General features: G+C 40.7%; 1 protein-coding gene across 1 annotated transcript in view; it reads right to left on the minus strand.

The window, feature by feature from the left end:
- Positions 1–697: 697 nt before the first annotated feature.
- Positions 698–15,013, minus strand: part of MICAL2 (microtubule associated monooxygenase, calponin and LIM domain containing 2) — a 139,931-nt gene continuing 125,615 nt past the window's right edge. Inside the window, exons 31-36 of the mRNA XM_077930351.1 lie at positions 14,793–14,887; positions 10,138–10,230; positions 8,966–9,059; positions 6,319–6,418; positions 4,560–4,629; positions 698–2,875 (exon numbers count right to left, since the gene is read on the minus strand). Coding sequence (XP_077786477.1) covers positions 4,593–4,629; positions 6,319–6,418; positions 8,966–9,059; positions 10,138–10,230; positions 14,793–14,887 — 419 coding nt within the window. The 3' untranslated portion in view covers positions 698–2,875; positions 4,560–4,592. The remainder of the gene's footprint in view (positions 2,876–4,559; positions 4,630–6,318; positions 6,419–8,965; positions 9,060–10,137; positions 10,231–14,792; positions 14,888–15,013) is intronic.

Consider the following 15,013-nt stretch of genomic DNA (forward strand, 5'->3'; position numbering starts at 1 on the left):
TTGGGAGCTGCATTACAAAATATTCTGAATTTGTTAACTCTGGGACTAACTAAATTATAGAAATGTTTGTGGGCCCTGACATTTAAAAGAAAAACTGTTGGAAAAACAATGTGGAGCAGAGAAGTTTCACGCTGCTTCTCTCTAAATTACTTTCTAATTTCAATTTTTCTCAGGGTTGGTTCCCAATGTTTGCTCTTTTAGGGGCAAAAGTGAAGTGAAATTATGAAATTGAATTTGAGAAGCAGTAGGCAGGGAAATGATGACTGTGTCATTGAACCTGCTCCAATTCTCCCACCCCATATTTAGACCTCTGTTTCAGGTTTGCCTCCTCCAGTAAAAAAGGGTTTTGAGCAAACAAACCAGGTGTGTGATACAACTCAGTAATTCTGGTGTTCATGTGCAGGGTTTTGTTTTTGTTTTTTAATTTAGGAGCCAGGCCTTTGTGCAACTGAACAGTCACCTGTAATTCCATTAAATATTTCCAATAATTCAACATTCTGTGACAGAAAAGTTTATGGTTCATAAGCTTTAAGCAGCTTTGGTTAAAAATGAATCTGGGTTGTACTTATAGCATTGTGCCATGTCACAAGTAAGTTTTTTAATAATCCAAATAAGACATTTAAGTACATTTGAACACTAAACAGAGAGTAGCTTATATTACAATGATGATGTGCAACTCACAGTACACATACACAGTACACATTATCTATCAAGTGCAAATGAGAAATTCAGATACTGTACATCTCTTTTTAAAAAAGGAACTGGTATCGTTCCGCCTTATACAGTAAAAGCGGCTTTGACAAAACATTATTCATGATTTGAATTTCAGTTACTGACCAAAGCAGAAGAGTAAACCCCAAATGATAATATGTTTACAAGTTACAATTTTATGTAAACACCACACGATGCAATAAATACATAAATACTGAAGAGACCCCATCCTTTTTTCCTACCACCTTCCAAGACATTTCTATATTCTGTATTTTTCGTAATAGTTCTCTTTCTATCATCTCCTCTTGCAGCTGTGAGAAGAATAAAAGCTTTCACTTTACAAGAAAAGGCAGTTCTAACATTGGATGTGAACTCAGAAGATTGTCTTTGGTTCTAGTGAAAAATAAATCTGGATCAAACCATGGTTTGATACTCTGGTTTGTTAACTATATTTGGTTATGACAAATCACAGTTTCCCGAGTTCATATGTAATGGGAAACCACAGTTTGTTCTAAAGTAAAATAAATGTTAATTCTTGCCCTTTTGCGCTGAAGGGAGAGTGCTTATGGCAGGGCTCACACCATGGGCCTTAAATAAGCTATATTTTATAAAATTAAGTTATGCATTGTAACAGAATCCATTTTATTCTTTATCTTTCAACCAGGTTCTGGAGTTTCACTCACTTCACACTTTTATGTGTATGCTGTGTGTAAACTATTGTCCAGCCAAATGGAGCAGTAGTATTAAGCACCTCTTACAAAGCTAAGTCATAGTTTAGTCTTTCCAGTTAGAATTTAAAAAATAATTCAGAAATAATCCCTGAGTTCTGGACACATCTTTGTGTTGAGGCCCATTCTGAATTTTTCTACAAGTTTTAAAAATCAGCTATGACAAACAGTATTCAAATAAAGCGATAAACGTAATGCGAGGCATCGTTTTTTCCAGCTGGGCTGCAATCCTCTGAACAGTTCAGTGTGCAGAACCTTCCACTGATTTTACTGGAGATTTGTCAAAGCATTCATTTGGAATATATCATCTTGATATATCTTCAGCGGCAACAAAAACATCCCCCCCCCCCCCATTTTCTAGTGAATACTGTCATTACAAGAAGGTGACCCATCTTTGTGTTGAGATTGACTTTTACACAAAACTAAAGATCACAAAGTGGTACAAGTCATGGTGTGAAAGCACCATGTAAAATCCACTGCAATACTGTATATTTCTGCCAGTGTATTCCATCACCATCTTTGGTTAGAAGCTGTAGAAGTTTCACTTGATCCCTCTACATTTTGTTTGGGATGATCCCTTTGATAACTCAGCAGCACAAATTGCAAATATTTGCCACTGTGCAGTATTAAATCTTATTTAGTAGACACAGTCCCTTCTATTCTGTACAAACATATTGTGAATAGTATTGCTTAAAAAATGCAGTAACACTTTTTCTGCTGCTTACAATGTACACATATAATCTGTAATTTAAAGAATATCTTCTTCCACTACAAGAAATGCTGCTTAAGGTTAATGTGTTGCTATACGGGTGATGCTTGTTTTAAAAATTGTAACACTTTGCTTTGTGACATATTCATGAAGTAAAGCATGCAGAAGGAACAATCACAAATACAGACAGGTGAATGAAAAATGATACAATCTTAGTTTTGCTTTCAACTAAATCAATACTATGTTCTGTGACTTTCAAGAGCACTCAGAATTTAAATTCCAGGAAGTGAAAAACAAACCCTTTGAGCATCAATTTCTGCAATAGATGCATATCAGACAAGACAGGCATAGAACTCATTTATTCGTTTTGCATATGTTGATGTGAATGAAGAGCTATTTTTAGAACTTGTAAGGAGAACACCATTCTTCTCATGGCGGTCATAGCATGCAGGGCTTTCCTCTTCAACAACATTTTAAACATGATCTTGCAGTGCTGGTGGTCACTATGCTGGAAAGGAAAATATTTGCCTGGTGCCAGTGTGTACAATATTCAGAATTTGTATTCCCTTTCTAAAACTCCCCAAGTGCTGCTTTTCATCTTTTTCTTCCACTGGTCACAACTCCTAAATCCATCTCTGTCAGGTGGGGTGTGGCTGCAGCTGGATGGTTGCATGGGCTGGCAAGGTGGGCGATGAATTTGGCCACTCCCAGCATTCTGTCCTGGAACCTTAGGGTGAAGAATATGTAATAAATCAGTAGGTAAATAAAGAAAAATCACCTAAGGCAATTGCTTCATTTTGCTAAAGGATAGAGGTGGCCCTGCTGGGATTCAAATAGCAGCATTCAACATACTCAAGGCCTTGGTCAGGAGATGTGTTTTTTATTTTATTTTAGGGTAATCTTTTCTATTCAGAGTCTCCAATGATATATCATAAACTGCTTTAGGGAGTTGCTTTGGACTCAAAAGAAATTTTCTTTGTATGGGGTGGTGGAATGTGTTCAGCTAATTTTACAGTTCTTTGAAGCTGGCAAGAAGATATGTCAGTCTGTTTAGAATAAATAAAAATTTAACTACAGGGAATGAATCTTATATTCGTTTATAACTCCAGCTTCATATTGTATATGCAAATTAGCATTCAAATCCCCAAAACCTTGCACATAATGTAATGTGAGAATGACCAAATGGGGCCTTTCCTCCAGTGCACAGATCACTGGGTATCTGAAATTCAGTTCTTCTGAGTAGAAATTTCAGATATATTCAGTCTTTTCTAGTCTATCCCCTTTTTAGTAAACAAAACAACTTAAGTATCGGAAGCTTCATCTTTTGATTATTCAGAAAAAATCATAATTGACACAGAAACCTTGAATTATGTCTGTGTACACAACATACATTTTAAAGCCCTCACTCCCAGATTCTTGGGAGCTATAGTTTGTTAAGAGTGCTGGTGGTTTCTTCACTGTGAGAAATGGAGTTAGAGGGAACCAGGCAGAGGGTCTGTGCTCCCATCAGTTGTCAAGGAGATGAACAACTATACAACTTTTAGAAGACATTTGAAGGCAGCCCTGTATAGGGAAGTTTTAAGTGTTTAATGTTTGCTTATGTTGTCATATCTGTTGGAAACTGCTCAGTGGCTGAGGCAACCTAGTCAGATGGGCAGGATCCAAATACAGTGGTACCTCTGGTTATGAACTTAATTCATTCCAGAGGTCCGTTCTTAACCTGAAACCGTTCTTAACCTGAGGTACTACTTTAGCTAATGAGGCCTCCTGCTGCCGCGCAATTTCTGTTCTCATCCTGAGGTAAAGTTCTCTTAACCTGAGGTACTTCCAGGTTAGCAGAGTCTGTAACCCGAAGTGTTTGTAACCCAAGGTGTTTGTAACCTGAGGTACCACTGTAATAAAATTCATCATCATCTCCTCTGTGAGAGTTCTTAGGTGTGTGTGGATGTGTTTTAAATGTATGGGGTGTGCGCAGAGTTTGACTCTGCAGCATTCATTTAAGATTGTGCCTGTAAACCAGAGGTGACTGTATCCTCCAAACCTCTATTGGAATTATTTGGTGGCACTTGCCCTTCTCTGCTCTTAAATCCATCCGCTTATTTTATTTTTTAAATCATAGTTCAGTAGTTGCACTCTTGTGGTCTGTTTATTTTTCAGCAGGACCCGAATACAACTTTCAAACTGCTTTCTAAATTTAGGGGAATTTAGAAAAAAAAATCCCCTTCCTGGGCTTCAATAGTGAGAAATAAATAAAATAACTCTGGCTATCATAGGGATTGTACATGGCATGTCTCTCTAACATGCCCAAGCATTCTTAAGGGACATGTGCATCTAAAACTCAATTGACTCAGTAGGCAAAAATATCTTGCAACTTTCTCTTGCAATGCAGTTAGCTTCAGTACTTTGCTTACCATCAAGGTCATTTCTCCCTCTCTCTTCTCCAGTTAGTTCTGATGATCCTCGAATTCCAGCTCTTTGGCTCTGGGCATGAGAATAACAGAGGCTCAGCTATCAGTCTTTAACATTAATATTATCGAACAGGTGGTATCAAAGCATTTGCCCTTTTCAGCACGATTAAGAGCTGGGCAAACTAGGTCCATGTGGCCAAGTGCCTTCCATTCTCTTCTGAATCACTACCACCACCGAAATATAAATATCAGACCAATGGCAGGAAAGGTAACAATCTACGACTGAAAGTAAAAGGCTGCTCCACGCATTATGTAGGGGAGCACAGGAAATCGCCCTACTCTGAGTCAGGCCAATTGATCTATCCAGCTCAGTATTGTATGCACTGACGGGCAGTGGCTTTCCAGGGTTTTAGGCAGGAGACATTCCGAGCCCTACCTGGAAATGCCAAAGATTGAATCAGTGACCATTCGCATACAAAGCAGCTGAGCTAAGGCCCTTCCCTAGGGTCAGTGCAATGCAGTGTTTGAAGTTGTTAATCAGCCCAGAAGCTTACTGATTAACTTTGGGCCAGTCTCCACCTCTCAGCCTAATTGTGGGATTGTTGTGAAGAGAAAATGAGATGGTCCTATATATCCTGAAAGAAGGGTGGGATAAAAATGTAAAATAAATATGTACAAATGTATTGTCCACTGTTCTAGGGAGAGGTTGTCCCACCACATTGGGTGCTGACGCAAGCTAGGGCCTTCTCTGTGGTGGCACCTGGAATTCAAATGCCTTTTTCCAAGAGGTGTGCATGGCACCAAAACTTATTAGAATTGCAGCTCCAATATAGGAGCCACCTATTTTGCTCAGGCATGTATGCATGGCCATAGTCAGGGGGTCAGCTGCCCCCTCCTAAATCAAGTAAATAATAAAAAATCTTTACTAAAAGTAGAAATTGTAGAAAGATTTTTGACAGGTGTTGTTGAGCACTTGGGGTCAAAAGAAGGTAATTTAAAACAACTGTTGTTGAAACATTTCATTCCAAATCTGCTAGACAGAGCCAGACAGAGGATGATGACAGGTGAGTGTCCTGCCCCCCCCCCCCAACTTAAATCCTAGCTAGGTTAAATATAGTTAATATTTAATGGTTATAATTGAATTTACTGCTGATTATCTCTTGTTGCTGTGTGCTGTTTTATTAGATGCTTATTTCTTTTACTATATTTTATTTTGGGTTGTTTTAATATCATTGTTACCCGCCCTGAGTATCCTATGAAGCGTTGGATATAAAGAAAGGGTTACTGAGCAGTGAAACTGTTTTTCCCCATGCTCAAAATGATACATCTGCACATCCTCAAGTTGTGACAAATTGTGCGCAGGTAGGAGTCTTTTTCTTCCAAGGTGGTAATCTGGCACTTTTACCAATTTCCAAAGGATGAAGTGCCTAAAGGCCCATAAGGATTCATCACAGGAAAACATATTCTCCATTGCTAACAGTTCTTTAGCTCAACAGTAAATATATGTTTAAAACCAATAGTAGCTTTTGCGCTCATTTATTGTAAAACACTTCCACCTGCAAATGCCAATAATGTAAGAAGGAGCAGTACTCTATCTCTGTACTTTAATGGCGATATGCTATGCAAGGCGTAATGCAGCAATTTAGTTCAATAATGGGCATCTGCATGCATCAGGAAGCAAATCCTCTGCCTCGAACAAGCGAATATTCTCCCCATCTCTGATATTTTCGCTACTAATGGCAAACAGTGAGTTCTTACTTACATGATCAGCAGTTCAGATTCATAGCGCATTAATTTATTCTTCTCCAATACCAGCTCAAACCATTCATGTAACAGCTGAGTTTCATCTTGTGTGCTTGAATCTGTTTAAGATATTAAAAAAATAAATTTGCAATATCTGGTTTTCCTCCCCGTGATAACACTGCCATGTCCCCCCAAAAATCACATTCTGCAGAGACCGATTAAAAAATAAAAAAATAAAATGGATTACACAAGCACCAACCACTACAATGAAAAAATGCTAAACTGTCAGCTAAAATATGTACCGGTAACCAAAAAATGGTTAATGCAGTAGGGAGTGGACCCACAGACTAGGAAATCCCACAAAGGGTCAGGAGCAGTCTTGGAGCAGTTGATACAATAGCACTTCTGAAGCTCAGTGGGCATGCCCCTAAACCACTGCCCAGATGTTTGGAAGGCAAACAGAATAATGATAAATAAAATAAAAATGAAACAAGCTTAGGTACAGATCACCCTCAACCTGGTCTGTTTTCCAGTAAGAGTCCCCATTAGTCATAGGACTGAGATTATTTCTGATTCTTCTAATGCATGAATTGTTGCTGCCCTAATTGTGAGATCCTCAAAGCTTCATTTTGCTCATCAGCCTTTGGAGCACTTTGTTTCGCCCCGACACATGTTCTCTTCTTATTCAGTCCAGTAGCTAATGAATAAACTCCCACCAACAAAAGAGCCTTTCATTCCACACTCTCGCAATTATTAGAGGGGAGATGCATTAATGTCACGGAAGACTAGTGTTTGCAGGCCTGTCTCTAAATTCAGTTATTCAGAACCTTTTGCAGCTCGATAGTATTGCTTAACTGTGATGATTTTCTAATTACCGTAATAATGCCTATTAAATCGCCTGAACTCCATAAGCACAGCCCTCCTTAAATGCAGCTTAACCTAATAAGGGCTGGTCATTCATTAAGCAATAATGCACATTATTTTTAAAAGAGTGAGTGAATGGCAATGTAACAGCTGGAACTGCCCATTTGACAACATAAATATAAATAAGCAACCCCACAAAATTAATAGGGTTCCTGAGTGGTTTGCAGAACCTATGAAAAAATTGCGCACGAGAGACAGATGAGGAATAATCACAAACTGCCCCAAAACAGCTCCCTCTGTAGTTGTCTACCAATCAATATAAATAGGAGGGGGCCCAACCTTAATAAAAGGAATTAAATTACCACGGATCGGGAAAGGAAACGGGAGCTTCAGTTTCTCCAGACACACCAAGTAGGTGAGAGCATGACATTTCTGAAGCAAAGTAATTAATTGTCTACTATTGAGCTCCAGTGAACACTGAGATATTTAATGTTGATTTGAATGTGATGCTATCTGCATACAGTTACTCCATCCCTTGCCATGTGGCCCCTCTGTGTGGCAAGCAGTTTCTTTTCCCCCTGCCCACACACACTGGTCATGGCTGGTGTCCATTGGGGCTGGTAGGGCAGAAGGCAGGAAGCTCAGCAGTAGAGGAGCAAGACCCAGTGAAGGGCAGAGTTCATCCTCTTCCCTGCTGAGTACTACAAGGGCAATACGGAAATACAGGAGGATGAGGGTGACAGCCAGTGTGACTCAACTGGCTGTAAAATCCAGGCAAGTGGATCCAGGCTGAGGTTAGTGGGGTGGTGCCCCATTTGCCCTAGTGAACACACACACAAAGCGCATGGCAATGACATTTGGTGGACCAGGAGTCTTCAGGTGCCAGGAGTGCCATCTTGAATAAAATATTGGGGAGGGGGCAGGTAAGTCCCACCGTGCATAATCGATCACATGATGTGGTGCACGCACAGCATTTGAATGGCAATGCCCTGTCAAACATTTTATTGGGGAGTTTCCAAAGGGACCTTGGCTTCTAGGAGTTGGCTCCTATGTCAGGTGCCAATAGACCAGTGCTCTGTTTTTCTGTTGCCATTGTGTGCAAGGAGTGCTTGTTGCCATTGATTCTCAGGCAAATGCAGATAATCAGGTGGGGAGAGCAGGGTGGTAGGGAATGTGGGGGGCTGGGCGGAATTGCTCCCTTAAGTGTTATTTTGAAGACTGCATTGAAATGAGAGAACACCAGCACAAGATAAATGTTAACAATGGAACAAAGAGGGTCTGCCTGAACAATAACAAGACAACAAGCAAGCAGAAGCAGTAGAGGAAGGGGGGGGGGGATGAAGATTCGGTTTCCAGGATTAAATAAAACACTGTAACCAAAATCTGTGCTCTTATACATTTGTTATCGTAGATAATGCATGAGTTTTATACTAAGGGCTAACTCACAAAAGAAAATCTGAGCTGAGCACACGGTAAACTGAAATCAAAGAAATTGTCTGAGGATCTCCCTCTTGTGGCCAGGCTGCTCTTGGATGTTCAACATTTCACCTCACTGCAGGCTGAAAATTCAACTCTGTGATCAGGGTCAGCTTGCAGTCACATGCATAAAACTATAGCTTCCAGGGAAATGTTTTAACAATAGTTTCCTCAACCCCAGCTCCATACTTTGCCCATCAGATCTATACCAGAAGTTGCAAACTGAATAGAAAGCTAAATTTCATGAAATTTTCAAAACCAGATGTACAATCACCAGGAAAGCTAGCATATCCTACAGATATCCTCAGGTTTACTGCTCTGTTTACCTGATTCTCCTCGTAGTTCCCTCTCGAGCTGAACACCATACACCTCCAGAGCTCGCTGCTTCTCCTCCACTTCTTCCAGTAGTCGCTGGATAGCCTGGACAGATTCATACATATGTTTCAAGTCACAAATTTGCCAAAGGAGTACTTAGGAATATATGAAGCTACCATATTGGTCTGTCTGAGTCAGTGTTTTCTACTCAGATTGGGCATAGGAAAGTCACAGGCAGGGACTGACTGTCCCATCCAATAAATGGTAAACTGGAAATATTGGGGGCTTTGCTTTGGAGCTTCAGCATTATTATTATTATTTATTAAATTTGTATACTGCCCTTCATCTGGTGATCACAGGGTAGTTCACAACATACAGTATCCAACACATGTCGGTCACTGAGCTCTAGGCATCACTGCCATTTTCCCAACATCATCTTAATCACCTAACAAATATTCCTTTTAAATACAGGCAAGTGAATTTATCTGAATGGCTCTGGCATATGAAAACAAACAAACTAAATAATGTTTGTTTGTTTGTTTGTTTGTTTGTTTGTTTGTTTATACCCCCCCCATCTGATGCTAGGGATAAAAAGGAATGGCAGGAAAGGATTTGGGATCTTAGAAATTCACCTGCATTGTCCCAGACTGGCAGCATTACCAGATTCCACCCTGCGTAAGTGTTTTTGGGGCACTATATATGTAGCTATGATAGTTGGTAAACTTCTACTCAATCTGGGAAACACAACATGCTCATCTGCCACAGCAGCTCAAGAGAGACAGGGGCTGCATATTAGAAAATCACAGTTTCCAATAGTTAAAAGAGTATGTGGCTGTAACCACCATGAGTTATACAGGTGAAAACAAGGAACATAGATGACGGTATGGAGGCACACGAAGGGGAATGGGAGTCAGAGAGGACTGTGGGCTGTGTATCTGCTTCAGGCAATGGTATTTTGGTTTCTCTCACAAGGTCTTAAATTACCACGAAATGCATTTGGTTTGGCTGCCAGTTTTATGCAGTGCTGCTTTTTGTAAAATAAAAATGAGGTGCCAGTACTCAGATGTTGATAAAAATGCCACAGGTGCCAAAACAAAATGACTGCAGTGGGCAGTAAGCACACTATACCAGTGAGTACCATGACAAAAAAATGGTTCTCCTAAAAAAAGGAACTCCTAATGACCTGTGCTTTATGGAGCCTCTTTAGTTCCTCTTGTTTAACCAGTTGCTTTGTTTCCTTTTCCAACTTTCTGTTTCTTCTCAGAGTTCTTTTTGTCTACAAAAAAGAGAGAGGTAATCAATACTTTGTACTTAGCCACAGCTTTTCATAGACTTTTCTTTTAATGTGGATGTTAAGTAGTTTTTGACTGTGTTGGCCAGGCACATTCTGAGCCATTTGTCCTCATCAATAGGGACCTTGCTGCAATCTTAGCTAGGCATTAGCATTTTCTGTCAATAATGTTCCATCAATGAAGATGAAACTGCAGACCAAGACCAAGACAAATTATCTTGGTGACTAAAAAGTAACTCTAGGGAGTGCAAAGTTGCCACTCAAATCTTGACCTACTTGCTGTATCTGCAAAATGCTAATAATTCAGTCCATTGCGGAAGAAGAGGAGCATATATTTTGATGAGAAAAGCAGTCAGGATTCAGATGACAGTTTGGCCTACTAGGTTTATGAGATGATAGTTTGCCATGCATGGAGACTCTCACCAAGAACGAGATGTAGATAGAGCAATACCTATTTTGAAAGTAGGAGAATTGTGGAAAAAACCATGTGAAACAGTAGATAGAGCATGAAGAGCTTTCAAACTGAAGGTCAAAGACTATTTGCAATTTAATAACTAGGCTGCTTATAACTTTATAGAGTTTTCCAAAACACACAGAGGCATGGTTGTGCCAAACATGTTTCTTTTCATGTATCTATCCCTTTACATATTGTTGCACACTATCTCTATACTGTATCTGAGTGTTGTGAGATTCCAGGGGCCCAGGCACTTACCCAGGGTTTGTGTGTCCTTCAGGAATTAGGCACAGCAGAGACTGTGGTGTCTTTATGATATATGGTTTTATATACAACCCGCATCTAGATGGAGGGATTGCAGAACATTCACATCTTGTGAGCATCTGGCTTCCCCCTTAAGGATAGCATTGGATTCAAAGGACAGCAACAAGCCATCTTCTGTGTCTCTTAGTTCTAACCCGTTATCTTCAGCTCATATGGAGTTCTGCCTTTCTTTCTCCTTCTTGCTGCTAATTGACTCCAAGGACCTCCCACCAGCCTACATCATTCAAAGCTGAAACCATAAACCTAGCCCAGGCATAGGCAAACTCGGCCCTCCAGATGTTTTGAGACTACAAGTCCCATCATCTCTGTCCACTGATCCTGTTAGCTAGGGATGATGGGAGTTGTAGTCCCAAAAACATCTAGAAGGCCGAGTTTGCCTATGTCTGACCTAGCCTTATCTGCCTGTTAGCACCCAGCAAAGAAGTCTTGCCCTCTGATGGTTTCCTTGATAGGCCATGACTTGCCTTTGTCCCCGGCTAATAGCCTATCCAGCTAGCTCTGTGAGTTGGCTTGGCTCATTAGCATATCTAAATTTGGCAATGTTTGATCAACACTTGATTAATTCTAACGTTTACTAAATCCAGGAATTATGGGGAGACTCTGGCCCTCAGGAATTTAGGGGAATCTGGCCTCCCACAAGCCCATAACAATATATAATGCAAAGTTCTCTCTCCTGGCGGCTTTTCCCCTTCAGGGTTCCAAAATTGTCTCTTGCCATTTGTTAAACGTAAGGCAAGCCTGCTGGATCAGGCCAATGGCCTATCCAGTCCAGCATCCTTTTCCCACAGTTACTAACCAGATGCCTGTGGGAAGCCTGCAAGCTGGACATGAGTGCACACTGCCCACCTGCAGCTCCCAGCATATGCCACTGACAGTGGAGGTAGAACATAGCCGTTATACACATATTTGTGTAGGAGATGCTTGGAAATGGAGTAGAAAAGGTGGGAGACAAACCAGCTGGTAGAAGATTGCCGTAGATAGAACACCACTGCAAATATCAGCAAGAACAAAAAGTGCAGAATGACATGACACGCCTGGCTCCAAACTCAGCCCAGTTAGCATCACCAGCAAAGAACTTGTTCTCAAAGGCACTGTTCTCCAATGGCACAGTTGAAACCCTGTGCCGTCAGGGCCTATCTTGAATCTTGGCAGAAATGCATCCTTTTATACTTCTTGCACTAGTATCAGTTACAGTATGTGTAGCATACTCATCACTTTGGCATCATTTTCATTTATTTTCTAGCAAAATATATCCAAAAAAGAAAAATACAACAGTATCTACGAAATCACACAGAAGCAATCCTCTTTACATCACTTGATTTATACTACTTTTTGACTTAATTAGAACCTCAATTCCAGCTGGGGGACCATGCATTTTTATCTGGCTTAATTATTTTCCAGCCTACAGCAATAAGGAAGATAACTGGTTTTAACTCTTCCAATCTACGTTTGGTTAATTTTATTCTGCTTGTTACTCCAATAAACATGTCATTGCCACATGGACCAATATACACGTTAAAGCCATATTACTAAAACTATTAGTTTATTAAGTTTGTAACAGCTTGGGACCAGTTTGCTTGAAGGATTGCCTTGCCTCATACGTACCTCCTCAATCACAACAATCTGCAAAATATTCGCGTTTGCAAGTGCCACCTAATGTTCATTTCTCATTTACAAGAAACTAGTTATTTAGTGTGGCAGCAACCATGCTCTGAACTCCTGACTATATTATCACCAGACAGGCACCCTCACTGTGCTGTTTTAGATGCCCACTAAAAACTTACTTCATTTCGGCAAACCTACCCACACAAGCAATATGGTTTGGTGGGATTCAACTAAAGAGCTCTTTCAGCATAAGCCTTGCACAAAGACTTCCCACTTGCACAGTGGGGTTTTCTCTCCCCTCCTCCCCTGTGTGCTCCTAAAATCGGCTCAGGTGGGGCTGGGAGGTCAGGAGAACCCCCAGAACAGCACAAGATGGGAAGAGGGGGGAATTGTTCCATCTGCCAAGTTGAAATGTTTGCGCAGACAAAAGCATTGAAAGAGAGGAACAGTGAAATCCACCCACTGTGCATAATTGGTTTCTAATTTTATCTGTATATTTAAGTAAGTATTTTACATTTATTTACACTATGTTATGTAAAACACACACACACACATATTGAGGCAGCATGCCTTTGAGTACCAGTTTGCAGGGAACCAGAATTGGGGAAAGCATTGTTGCTCTCATATTCCACTTGTGGGCTCAGAGGCATTCGGCTGGCCATTGTGGGAAACACATCCCTAGACTAGATAGGCCTTTGGCCTGATCCAGAAGTGCTTTTTATTATGTTCTTTTGATGATGGTGTTGTTGTTGTTATACATGTTAAGTATAATTATTTAATTGGCACAGAAATGGAAAATGCCTAAATGTGTATTGCTAACTCTGGGGAAATTTCACTGCAATATTCTAAGCAATGCTGAGCTTTAGCTGAGTTGATAATTAACTATTGTTGTTTTCTGCTAGCTAAACATGAGTGTTTAACCTCAGACCAGATAATTAAGGTACTGAACTGCAAATCACATTTTGAAAGGGAGTTGCTTTTTAGTCTTTGTTCCCAGGGTCTGTGGAAGTAAAAAAGGTAAAGGACCCCTGACAGTTAAGTCCAGTCACGAACAACTCTGGGGTTGCAGTGTTCATCTCATTTTACTGGCCGAGGGAGCCAACGTTTGTCCACAGACAGTTTTCCGGGTAATGTGGCCAGCATGACTAAGCTGCTTCTGGTGATGCCAGAGCAGCGCACAGAAATGCTGTTTACCTTCCCGCCGGAGCAGTACCTATTTATCTGCTTGCACTTTGACGTGAGTTCGAACTGCTAGGTTGGCAGGAGCTGGGACCAAGCAACAGGAGCTCACCCCGCCATGGGAATTTGAACCACTGACCTTACGATCGGCAAGCCCTAGGCTCAGTGGTTTAGACCACGGTGCCACCTGCTGTGGAAGTAGGGGTGTGTAAATGAAGCTCTCCAGGAGCACATGGCCTCAGGCTATAATGGAGGCTGTAATGGAATCCTGGGTAAAGTTATTTTTAAGATACTGAGCCTGAGCTGGACAACACAAGATCTTATATAGAATTATTTGGATGTATCTTCGCTGTTTTTGTTCTGTTTTGGAAGAAGTTCTGCAGGTAAAGTTTTGAATAATATCTAATGGGTCTGGACAATGTTTCATTCCAAAAAGAGTCAGTTTTTATGCATCCAGTCGCTTCAAATTCTGCAGTATTAATATTTGCAATAATATATTTATTTATTTATGCCCAACCTTTTCCCTTAATGGCACATGAGGCAGCTTACTGATAAAAACAAGAACCACTAAAAACATCTGAAAAAATCAACACCACAAAGAAGTTGGCAACCCAGCAGTGTCATTGGCGGAGACTGGAAGTCTTATTTTGGCTTTAAGTGGTTTGTAAATTAATAAATAATAAGAACAACAATTGTTGCTGCGATTTCTTCACTGCGGCTGCCAGCACTTGTTCATTTATTACATTGTCCTTCCAGACTCTCTCTCCCTCCCTTTGTCATTTTGGCTAGCTGTGATTATTCCCTGGGGACCCCAGTCTGAAGTGGGGCTCCAGGCAAATACCTGACCTCTTGTGCCAGTTCTGTGGAAGAGAGGAACTATTGTAATTCCCTTTGGTTCTTGACACTCAGTAGTAAATCACAGAGTTCATTTTATACTGAACCTTTACTATTTCCAATATGGGGAGGGAAGTGTTGAAAACATTACCTTGCGTGGCAATGAAGACCTGCCTTCTAATTCGCTGTCAGAGGATGAAGAGCAATAGTCAACAACTTGTTTTCTGGCAGGTAAATGCTCAGAACCTGAAAGAGGAACAGAAAGCTCAGTGGCGCAGGCAGTATTCTCAACCTGGGCTTTAAGTGGATTCCCCCCCATAGCTTCTGAGACTGCACCTGCCTACGGCTTTGCAAGGCTATACCTAGCAGCAA

Source organism: Podarcis muralis, chromosome 1, assembly GCF_964188315.1.
Source record: "Podarcis muralis chromosome 1, rPodMur119.hap1.1, whole genome shotgun sequence".
In the NCBI taxonomy this organism is placed as follows: Eukaryota; Metazoa; Chordata; class Lepidosauria; order Squamata; family Lacertidae; genus Podarcis; species Podarcis muralis.